Raw genomic sequence first — 12006 nt, forward strand, 5'->3', positions numbered from 1 at the left:
CAGCATTAGTATTGAATAGTCACTTGAATTGAACTGATACTTATTTATTTTGAAATACTTCAAAATAACCAGACAATATATATTGTGCTTATTTAACCTCCAATAGCATGTTCATTGTAACACCATCTTTGTTTAGTTTCAGCTGTGCCATTTTAGACAGACATTTTAGCCCATTAATATTAATTATTAATTAGTATTAATCAATCTAAACATTGCCCTTGTTTAGCCAAAAAATAATTTAATCCTTCTGTATGTATTACATTATGCGATGCTCTGCACATTCTGGTTGTGTGCTTTGTGTGATTCTGTGTTTCCTATGTTGTATCCAGATGTCTTGTTTGTGTCAGAGTCCTGGGAAGTCATTTTATTGTTGCAATAGCATTTATAGTACTGCCAGAGTGAATTACAACACCTTTTCTGCTCACTTGCTTGTAATTTGTGACTTGTTCTTGACCTTAAGCTTTCTACTGTGTATTGTCATTTTTGGTAAATATCCTTGTGTATGGTCCAGGTCAGTGAGTGAAGGTTTTGGCTGCCATTCACTGCTGGGTGTGGGTGTTTTTCTAGAGAAAAATGGAAGCTTTGATCATTGGCTATTTTCTTATTTCTCTTTATTTGTATAGGCAAAGCAGTTTCTCTTCCTTTAATCATTCTGGAGGTTCTTTATTTGCTGGTATGTTCTTTATTCATCCACATTGCTCCATCACATATTTCTGTTATTGTTTCAACCCTAAATTGGGATGTAGTATAAGTAAAATATTTAACCAAACAAGTTTTTGTCTACTAATTATACTGCGTGTCAATAAAATAAAAATCGAAACATGCTTTTACAAGTTTCTTCTTATGTAAGCATATTACTGTAGTCACACAATAATCTCAGTGAAACCATCCAGAACAGATGCATTCATTTAAATAACATAAAACTATTTTAAAACTATTTTACTATAAACTATTTTCAACTGCCCAGCTGATATAAGTGTGAGAGAAGTGGAACTCCAATACATGGCAGTGCACAATACTAATTTAAAAGAGGATCAGCACCTAAATGAAATCCAATGGAGAATAGAATGAGATTAATTATGAGTATAATTTATCTTATTATGTCATAAGTAATAGTTGTAGTGACTTAAAGTCATATACTCTTTAGGAAAGAATAAAATATTATCCTGAGAAATTAATTTAGAATTATATTGATGTGCACTAATCAACTATGTGCAATGCAGTAAAGCATGAAAACTATACATATATATATATATATATATATATATATATATATATATATATATATATATATATATATATATATATATATATATATATATATATATGTGTGTGTGTGTGTGTGTGTGTGTGTGTGTGCATGTGTATGTGTGTTTTTTTAAAGAAAAAATCATTACACATTCCATATTTTTTAAATGTCAGCTGCAGCTTAACAAAAATATTTGAGTTCCAATTTCGTTACAATAAGATTTCCTGCCTGCCAAGCTCTCCATAAACAAATAGACACATATCCTGTAACACACACATCAGTTTTCTTACATGTATTATTTCACTTAGTGCAAATATCAACACGGTCTGGAACTCTTAAACTCTGAGCACCATGTCTGTACCAGGCTTCCATTCCTTTCCATAGATCATGACAGAAAACTGGGCTGAAGCTGTATCCTACAGAATTATACTGTATTCAACAAACACATCCTTGCCTGCCTTATAGGCCATAGTACACTCAATGTAGAAGATGCCAAGGCCTGCTCTTCACAAGGTGAGATGTCTGCCACCTGTTCGTCACTTTGTGTTTAACTTTTCCCTGTCTGATTATTGCAGTAGTTTTGGTAATGCAACCTATGTGAAAAGAAAAAAAGATGCTCAGTGAATGTTTAGTAATTATATGGATTGTGAGTATGAAATGCTACAAAGCCACTAATGAATGAATATATATATATATATATATATATATATATATATATATATATATATATATATATATATATATATATATATATATATATATATATATATATATATATATATATATATATATATATATATATATATATATATATATATATATTCATTAGTGGCTTTAAAATGTTTTACATTAAGTATCTTTCATGCATGCAAAAATATTTTAACACATGTTAAATATATTCTAACATGTTTAAAAGGGTTTAAAATAATGAAATAATGATAAACTATTTCTTGCCTTTTTTAACTGTTTAATATTGGCACCCCTTATAGAGGCTAGAAGTTGATCCCTTGAATTTAGACCCCCACCTCGGCCTCCAGTCCTGTCCTCAAGCTTTCTCTGTGACATAGGGGTCAGAGAATTCTTCAGGAATTCACCATCTAGAATTGGTGGTGGTGGTGGTGGTACACCTCCAGGTGGTGGAAGTGGAGGACCACCAGGTCCTTTAAAGGCCTTTGGGGTCAACTTGGGGGATGGTGCAGGAGATGGAGAAGGAGATGGCTTTGGTGAGTGTTTTGGGGAACCTTTTTTGAAGCCAGGTTGTGGGACCTTCAGTGAGTCTTTCTTATCTCCAATTTCCTGGGCTGTGGTCTGTTTCTGTTCCTGCAACCTCTTCTGCCTCTGCCGGTCCATGTTACGACTGAGTATGTTGGTCATGGTCATGCGTGGACCAGCCAATTCAAAATGGTAGCCCAGTTTGAGTAGAGTTGTGTTTTCCTTCAAAATCTTTGTCATCTCCATTTCTGTCTTGCCTCCACAGATATGCCGCTGATTATGAAAGCGAAGCTCAGATAGGGAAGTGTTGTACTGGAGAGCTTGGACCAGTGCCATGATGCCCTTGTTGGTGAGAAGATTAGAATCCATGTTGATACTAGTGATGATTTTATTGCTAGAAAGCATGCTTGCAATAGCATAGGCCACATGATCATCTGCACGGCAGTTAGCAAGGGCAAATGTCTTGACATGTGTGTTGTTTTTTAGTGCTTCAGCAAATTGAATGAGGGTTTTGACATTGATGACTTCTGAATTGTTGACATTGACCTCAGTCATGCTGGGATCATTGCTTAGAAGTCTCTCTAGATCTTCTGCAAACATAGAGGCAGTCTCATCTTCCTCCTGTTGTTCTTTAGACATGGTGTTTGAGTTATTTTCTGCCACACAATTTCCAACCATTTCTTTTTTGGTGGATTCAGGTGTTTCATTTTGGATCTCATTTTGGGCTTTTGGTTTCTTTTTTCCAATGTCAACAGAACGCATTTTTAATACTTCCTTCACTTCATTAATATCTGTTTCCCTCTTCTTTTTATCACTCTCTTTATCTATACTTTCAATATTTTTCCTAGCATCCTTTAGAACAATTTCTTTTTCACCATTGCTAACTAATCTAACTATTTCTACCTGTTCATCTGTCTTCTCTTTGTCATCTACCCTGCTGCTTTCCTGTTGTTTGCTCTCAACAACCAAATTTTGGTTTCCCCCTAAACCAAGGCTTTTTGTTCTACTCTGTCTTTTGCTTATTTCTGCTCTCATTCCATGTTCTCTTTTTTCTTCTTTCACCTGCTTCCCTTGTAACCTAGAAATCATCTCTCTTGTCTTGCTGTCTCCTGATTCTCTCTTCCAGCTTTCATCTCTTTTCTCCTTCTCCTTACAAACCTCTTTTTGTTCTTGAAGCCTGGATATCAACTCTTTTGTCTTGCTGATGCCTTCTTTTTTGTCACATTTATCTTTGTGCTTATCATCATGATTCTGTTCTTTCACCTTGACCTCAAATTTCATTTCACTTTCCTTACTCCTCTTGAATTGCATTACCCTATCATCCTTAGAATGCTGTGTGGTGCTTGTGTTCTTGTCCTCCATATTATTCACTTGCTGAACAGGGGCATTGAAAATGGAATGGCTTCCTTCTTTGCTGTCATTACTGGAAACATTTGTCTCTTGACTCAGGCCCATTTTTCTGAGATATTCTTGTTTCCGACTTTCCCTTCTGGGCTCCCCCTAACAAGAAAAAATAGCCAAGAAATTACAACCATGGTTTGAATAGAATTTTATTATTTAAAAATGCTAAGGTACTTTTGCACTCATCAATTGGAATTCATTCTTAAGCTGGCAAAAATTAGTATGCAATCTTTTCTGTCACCACTTTTAACCTCTGAAGCAATATTCCATATGTGTTACAATTATACTAAATTCAGTACCTATATCCCACTATTCATTTGTGGGATTTGTGAATTTTCTGTTGTACTGCTACCTCACCACAAGAATTTCAAGGTACAATTTTCTCTGGCATGCTGTAGCTATGACAAATAAAATGTCTTTGATTTTATTGTTCTTTTCAAATGGGGATAATGTCACACTTGCATAAAAGCATTTACAGAAAACAAGCCAATTACAATTGTGCACTTTTACAATTATGCAAGCTCTCGGTTAGCTACAAGGCTACAGGTTGTTGTACAGGTAATTATGTTTATAATTATTTATATACAATATGCTGAACATTTAGCATCAGATACTTAGTTTAGATTAAACAAGCATTTTATAGTTGAGGCACAAGTCTAGTAAGCACACGATGTCTTAATTTGTGAGCTACAGTCTGTTTGCTGTACAATGCCTGCAGCCTTGTTAGATGTAACCTTAAAAGGCAGTGTGTAAAGTAGGAATGAATCAAAGTATCCCATCAAGCTTTGGCTTCAGCTACCAACTACCAACGATCAGAGTTTCTACCATTAAAATGCACAAATGACCAATTTAACAATTGATAGATCTACTTTATCCGTCTATCTGCCTGCCTGTCTATCTTTTAACAGCAACAGTCTGTGAGCAGTAGATGATAAACGAGCCAGTTAACATTAAAAGTGAAGCATTTTCATACCTCGGTGGAGAGGTTTCTTTGGAAACCTGTCTTTAACTCGCCGTGATTGATCAAGGTGGAATCTCTTTTATTAGGAATAGTTTGTTTTAAATCGGTTTGTTCTACTACGATAATCTCACTCGGGTCTGGGTCCGGCACTGTCGACACCTCCTTTTGTAGCTCCTCCATCTCTTCAGGCGACAGGTTTGACAGCAAGTTGTCGAGATCCGGATCCTCGCTTACCTGGCGCCCGGTTCGAGTGAGTCCCCTCACTTTTCTCCTAGACATGATGAGTTTGAAAGACGCAGGATAGACAGAATAAAGTTATTTGGCACGTCCCTCGAGTTTTTAGTCGCTCCTTATATATTTCCATAAAGCAGACCAAACATTTCAGAAAAAGCTGCTGAGTGAAATGGACTCCGTTTCGGCTCTGCTGTCATCGCTCCAGTGTACTGCTTGGAAATTCCACGAAATCCATTCCGAACCCATGCCCATATTTAGTCACCAGTACACACTCCTTTAAAGGCCATGGGGAGTTTGTGGTTTACTAAAACTCCAAGGCATCCCAGATGCAAACATACTCCTTCCTGCTTGTGAGAAGTGCGACAGCATTTCCTATGCGTTGATGAAGTAGGTTACAAACCACAAAAATTATTGCCATATCCTTCATGAAACAGCAAGATTTAACAAACAAGGAATCAGTGATATTTTGAGTTTAAACGTGTGGGTATGCGGTAGCCTAGAATTTTGGTTTGTTTTATTTTTGAACATAAAAGTCTTTAGTACACGAAATTATTTTCGGCATTATATATACTATTAACAGGTCTGCTACCCTCAAGAAACACCAGACAGGGCCGTCCCCACCATTGAGGTTCTCGAGGTACGGACCTCGGTATTTTTCCAACAACAAGAGTTGTAAAACACCCTATATTAATTCTTCTTTGGTGCTGCAAGGATAAAAAGCCAAGATAAATAGATCTTTCTCATCTGAGATGCCTCAGCGATCTTACAACGCTCATCAATGTCAAAGTGTTTGTGATGATGGCCAATCAAATCAAAGTAGGCGGGGTTTATGTTCACAGGCGCTGAGTGTAAAAATTCCAGCCTCTGACGCCTCTGAAATTCTGACACCTCAGACAGATATGAAGCGCAAGATGTAAGTAGCTAAACCAAATATTTCCTATTTGACCGCTGTTATACGATAAAAATGTTGACCGACCGATTCATTGATGTAAACTAATAAACTTTTGTCTAATTTCGCTATTTAGAATTATGTACGTGATTAGGCTAATGTACTATTTCGTAACTGTCAATGTGATGAGGCAAGAGACATTAACAACAAAATAACTTTGTCTAAAATGAATAAACATGAATATCAGCTGACCCAATATTTACATTCTTCACTTACACAGATGACAATGAAAAGTATCAGTCAGTCAAAGCTCAGCTTTGGGAAGGGAATAAATACAGGGAAAGAGAAGCAGACTGCGACAAAGAGAGAGATGGTGATGGAAAAGAGAGAAGTACAGGTAGGCCATTCAATGCAACATTTAATCTGATTTTCATGTTTAAGAATATGTTATCTTGAAAAATTTATGCTACTACTGCCAACTTGGTTTTAAACCTATATTGTTATCAAATTTATGAGCCTCAAAACATCTTAAAATGCACACATGTAGGTCAGGAAAATCAAAATTTGGAGCATGAACCCCCATACCAATTCAATTTTTGGGACCTCAGTCGTTATAAAAACCTGCGTACAGCCCTGATACCAGGACAAAGTCTCTTCACTGGTAGAGAGATTTTAGGCACTTTCTTTACTTCTGCGTGTGGACTGCCCCTTTTAACTCAGACAACAAGCTTATGGAGATAATGATTTGCAAAAATTATTTTGTGTTTCTACAGCCGTTTTAGTGCTACACCAATCAGACATAATATTATGACCACTGACAAGTGAAGTGTATAACACTGATTATCTCCTTATCATGGCACCTGTTAGTGGGGGGGATATATTAGGCAGCAAGTGAACATTTTGTGCTCAAAGTTGATTTGTTAGAAACAGGAAACATGGGGAAGCGTAAAGATTTGAGCAGGTTTGACAAGGGCCAAATTATGATGGCTAGACGACTGGATCAGAGCATCACCAAAACTGCAGCTCTTGTGGGATGTTCCTGGTTTGTAGTGCTCAGTATCTATCAAAAGTATCCTTTAAGTCCTGTTAGTTGCGAGGTGGGGCCCATGGAGGGATCTGCTACTAACATCAGATACCACAACACACCTTAAGGGATCTAGTGGAGTCCATACCTCTGAGGGTCAGGGCTGTTTTGGCAACAAAAGAGGGACCAACATAATATTAGGCAGGTGGTCAAAATGTTATGCCTGATTAGTGTATATGTCTGTTATTATCTGGTTGAAAGATCAATCTAGTCTTAACTTACTGGCAGAGGAATCCTGGTGATTCATTTATTAAAGCATGTCTAAGAATCACAAGTACACACAAGAAAATTGTTATTTATTTCTTATGCAATATGGATGAAGTTGAGATGTGTCATTGTCCATTTAATTTTTTTATGTATAGTGCTTTTAACAATGTACATTATTACAAAGTGGCTTTAAAGAAATATATATTTTTAATATTAATATATTAATATATAAATATATATTTTTAATTTTTCAATTTATATTTAAAAATATCCCTAATGAGCAAGCCAGAGGTTATGGTGAAAAGAAATACTGAGATTATCTTAGGATGAAACCTTGAGAGGAACCAGACTCAAAAGGGACTAGTGCCAATATGTGGTCTTGTTTTATGAATAAAATATTTTTGTGCTTATGTTGTAACATGACCAAATGAGCTTAAAATCCCCCTGAAACAATTTGATCAGATATTAATAAAATATAGAAGAGTTGAGTATTGTGTCAGTAAAATATCCATTAAATTATAAACAAATTATTTAAATAAAAAAAAAAACAGTATATGCTTAATTACCTGTCTGTGTAGGCTATCTATGAATTAGTATAGGCATATAGTACATGGCAGATGGTGTCTAAGAACTTTGAGGCTATGTAGCTCCTGATCTTCTCTGAAAACTTGCTGATGACAGGAGTAACTAACAGCAGTAAATAAAATAATTAAAAAGGGAGCTGTTTGAATTTACATGGCTTTTTATACACACAGTATTGGTTTGGCAACCAGTAAATTAAGGAAGCTTCATCATACCAGTATATGTGAAAACTACTAAATGAAATCTGTTATAATGTGCTTCATATTAGTTTGTGCCCTGCTACTATTCACAGCAATCCACTGTAGACTGTCCATCTGGGGCCATTCTTAGCAACAGCAAGCTGCCTCCAAGTGAGGAGAACTCCAACCAGAAGCAGGGCATCAGGATGGATCAGAGCAGAAGGATTGAGAGAAATTAAAAGGTATACTTATTATAATGAAATGCTTTAAGTATTATCAGGTAATTTTCAGAAACCACTGGGTTGTATTTCCCATGTACCATGTATTTTGTCTATATATATATACATATATAGGTCAAGACATCATATATATATATATATATATATATATATATATATATATATATACACTATATTGCCAAAAGTATTCGCTCACCTGCCTTGACTCGCATATGAACTTAAGTGACATCCCATTCCTAATCCATAGGGTTCAATATGACGTCGGTCCACCCTTTGCAGCTATAACAGCTTCAACTCTTCTGGGAAGGCTGTCCACAAGGTTTAAGAGTGTGTTTATGGGAATTTTTGACCATTCTTCCAGAAGCGCATTTGTGAGGTCACACACTGATGTTGGACGAGAAGGCCTGGCTCTCAGTCTCCGCTCTAATTCATCCCAAAGGTGTTCTATCGGGTTGAGGTCAGGACTCTGTGCAGGCCAGTCAAGTTCATCCACACCAGACTCTGTCATCCATGTCTTTATGGACCTTGCTTTGTGCACTGGTGCACAGTCATGTTGGAAGAGGAAGGGGCCAGCTCCAAACTGTTCCCACAAAGTTGGGAGCATGGAATTGTCCAAAATGTCTTGATATGCTGAAGCATTCAGAGTTCCTTTCACTGGAACTAAGGGGCCAAGCCCAGCTCCTGAAAAACAACCCCACACCATAATCCCCCCTCCACCAAACTTTACACTTGGCACAATGCAGTCAGACAAGTACCGTTCTCCTGGCAACCGCCAAACCCAGACTCGTCCATCAGATTGCCAGATGGAGAAGCGCGATTCGTCACTCCAGAGAACGCGTCTCCACTGCTCTAGAGTCCAGTGGTGGCGTGCTTTACACCACTGCATCCGATACTTTGCATTGCACTTGGTGATGTATGGCTTGGATGCAGCTGCTCGGCCATGGAAACCCATTCCATGAAGCTCTCTGCGCACTGTTCTTGAGCTAATCTGAAGGCCACATGAAGTTTGGAGGTCTGTAGCGATTGACTCTGCAGAAAGTTGGCGACCTCTTCGCACTATGCGCCTCAGCATCCGCTGACCCCGCTCCGTCAGTTTACGTGGCCTACCACTTCGTGGCTGAGTTGCTGTCGTTCCCAAACACTTCCACGTTCTTATAATACAGCTGACAGTTGACTGTGGAATATTAAGGAGCGAGGAAATTTCACGACTGGATTTGTTGCACAGGTGGCATCCTATCACAGTTCCACGCTGGAATTCACTGAGCTCCTGAGAGCGACCCATTCTTTCACAAATGTTTGTAAAAACAGTCTGCATGCCTAGGTGCTTGATTTTATACACCTGTGGCCATGGAAGTGATTGGAACACCTGATTCTGATTATTTGGATGGGTGAGCGAATACTTTTGGCAATATAGTGTATATATATATATATATATATATATATATATATATATATATATATATATATACATATATATATATATATATGGGTGAATTTATGGAAAATGTAAAAAGTTCATGCTACAGTGATATTATATCATGAAAGTATACAGGGCATTTAAGTAGAAGCATGCAGTGGTGATTTCCTCATCTCAAACAATTTATTGAAACAAAAGCCAACAACATTGGTGGGTATACCACAGCAAAAAATGTCAACGTCTCAATAATTTGTCATGTGCCCTTGACCATCAATTACAGCTTGACAACGATGTCTCATGCTGTTCACGAGTCGACTCACGAGTCACGAGGCATGGCACTCCACTCTTCTTGAAGGGCGGCCCTCAGGTCATTTAGGTTCTGGGGTGCAGGTTTACGAGCCTCTACACGGCGACTCCAGCAGCCGTTCCCTAATGATGCGACCTCGATGAGCTGGAGCATTGTCGTCCATGAAGATGAAATTAGGCCTGTGTTGTTCATGCAGGGGCACAATGACTGGATTAATGATGTTATTCAGGTAGTATTGGCTTGTCACTGTACCATTCACAAGATGTAGGGCAGTTCTGTATTGAGTACTGAGACTGAGACTGTAACACCACCACAACAGTGACTGATGCATAGAGCTGTCCTTGACGTCTCCAACATCATTGGCGGCCATCATTTCTGCTCAGTGTGAATCGACTTTCATCAGAGAACAGCACTGAGGCCCACTGGTCCCTCGTCCAGTGTAAATGCTCCCGACGCCTGTGCCTGGTGGTGTGGTTAGGTACCCTTGCAGGTCATTTAGCACGCAGACCATGCTGATGTAAATGGTTTCGAATGGTCTGACGTGACACTTGGATGCCTATCACCTCCCTTAAATGTGCCTGGAGTTGAGTGGTATTCATCATCCGGTTCTGCAGGGCACCATTCACAATGAAGCGGTCATCAACGTGGGATGTGGCCAAAGGACGTCTACTTCTATGCCTTTAAGTGACTCAGTCTCTCTGTATCTCTGTCGCAACCTGCTGATGACATTCTGTGACACTCTAAGCTCAGTGGCCACTTCCCTCTGAGGACATCCTGTTTGAAGTGCAATGGCAAGGTACTGTTGATCAATTGTTAGGTGTCGTCTTGGTCTCATGATGTCAAAATGTGAACAGCATGATGGAGGACTGTTTAAATACCAATTCTAATTGAACCAGAAAATTTTTGTCTTGCCCGTCTCTGCTATAGTAATTTTAGCTTGCATAATAAAATAATTATTGCCAATAATAATCAACTAGCTAATGCTAAATTACCATACAGTCATGGAAAAAATAAATTACAACCTCCTTCATTCATATGTGTGCTAATAATTGTTAAGTGACAGTTATTAGCAGCCCAACATCAGCTATACAGGTCAGCTAGCTAAGCCATTTAGATTTATGTATTTGTATTTGTATTTATAGTATTTGTATATGACTCCTATAATGGCACTCCATATAAATTAAATATGAAAATGTACCATTCATTTAGAGCAACAAATCTGTTTTGATCCAAGTTGTTGTATTTTTATTCCTGTTTATTTTGAATTTTCAAGCAGGAACAAATTTTATAAGTTTATACAACATCACAATATGGAATGACAGTAAAAAACTGAATCACTCAATCACTTGCTGGGTGCACAAATAAAGATGTGGTCTCACATTTTTGTAGCAAGATAAAGGACGACAACTTAAACTCGAACACCCTGGATGTAAATGCCTTCCAGAATATTCAGCTAATGCAACTGCAAGGCATGCTGCACAATGTACCTTATGTCCCTAGTGCTAATTCAGTATGAAGCAGATGTGTGCAGTTATCTAAATGAACAAAAACAATTTGACTTTTTATTCAACACAGGAGCAGAGCTAGCATGCATTCCCACAAAACTGGCAAAAAAACCCCTAATGAGGAGGGGGCACTTGTGAGACGTTAGCAATGTAGACATTTTTTGCAGTAGCTTTGCAGAAATATGACTTTTTAAATTTTTATTCATGTTATTTTGCAATGTCTTCTTATTACCGAGTTTTAATATTGAAGCTGTATACAGTTCTCAACTTTTTTTCACTTGAGGGTAATATATGGTGATGGGTCGAGGGAAATCTGATGTCTCTAAAGCAGGCCGCAGTAAGTCTTGGCTATCTCTCAGGCCTGAATCCCTGCAACAGCTAGCGCTAGATGCTAATGAGAGTTTGTTGTTGAGTATGAAGCAAATGATGGATGAACTGTGTTTAAACAATTTCAGTAAATTTGACTCCATCATCTCGGAGGTTGTTTAAAGAGAGATAACAGCAGCTCTAGAACCATTTGAGAGCAAAATAGTTTCACAT

The 12006-nt window shown here is 37.8% G+C and overlaps 1 protein-coding gene and 1 long non-coding RNA gene across 4 annotated transcripts; one reads left to right on the top strand and one right to left on the bottom strand.

The window, feature by feature from the left end:
- Positions 1-1312: 1312 nt before the first annotated feature.
- lmod1b (leiomodin 1b (smooth muscle)) lies at positions 1313-5256 on the bottom strand. Of its 2 annotated transcripts, none has more exons than XM_058373122.1 (3): positions 4836-5256; positions 2275-3961; positions 1313-1842 (listed from the first exon to the last, which is right to left on the bottom strand). In XM_058373122.1, exons 1-3 carry the CDS (start codon positions 5100-5102, stop codon positions 1727-1729), a joined length of 2070 nt encoding a protein of 689 aa, XP_058229105.1. In that variant the 5' UTR covers positions 5103-5256; the 3' UTR covers positions 1313-1726. The 2 variants fall into 2 exon arrangements, with proteins under 2 accessions (XP_058229105.1, XP_058229106.1); XM_058373123.1 differs by having other exon boundaries at positions 2204-3961; positions 4836-5255.
- Positions 5257-5397: 141 nt separating this feature from the next.
- On the top strand, positions 5398-11114 carry LOC131342353 (uncharacterized). Of its 2 annotated transcripts, XR_009203026.1 has the most exons (5): positions 5398-5694; positions 5897-5970; positions 6227-6343; positions 8112-8240; positions 9935-11114. It is a non-coding gene; the product is annotated as an uncharacterized LOC131342353 (long non-coding RNA). The 2 variants fall into 2 exon arrangements; XR_009203025.1 differs by having other exon boundaries at positions 5398-5970.
- The last annotated feature ends 892 nt before the right edge of the window (positions 11115-12006 follow it).

This window comes from Hemibagrus wyckioides, linkage group LG21 (genome assembly GCF_019097595.1).
Source record: "Hemibagrus wyckioides isolate EC202008001 linkage group LG21, SWU_Hwy_1.0, whole genome shotgun sequence".
In the NCBI taxonomy this organism is placed as follows: domain Eukaryota; kingdom Metazoa; phylum Chordata; class Actinopteri; order Siluriformes; family Bagridae; genus Hemibagrus; species Hemibagrus wyckioides.

Bases quoted from the DNA above. Each gene is read 5' to 3' on its own strand.
- lmod1b (XM_058373122.1), bottom strand. From the start codon at position 5,102: ATGTCTAGGAGAAAAGTGAGGGGACTCACTCGAACCGGGCGCCAGGTA. The intron at 3,962-4,835 runs GTATGAAAATGC...TTTTCTTGTTAG, and splicing joins AAAGAAACCTCTCCACCGAG to GGGGAGCCCAGAAGGGAAAG. The intron at 1,843-2,274 runs GTGGGGGTCTAA...CTTTTCACATAG, and splicing joins GGACAGGACTGGAGGCCGAG to GTTGCATTACCAAAACTACT.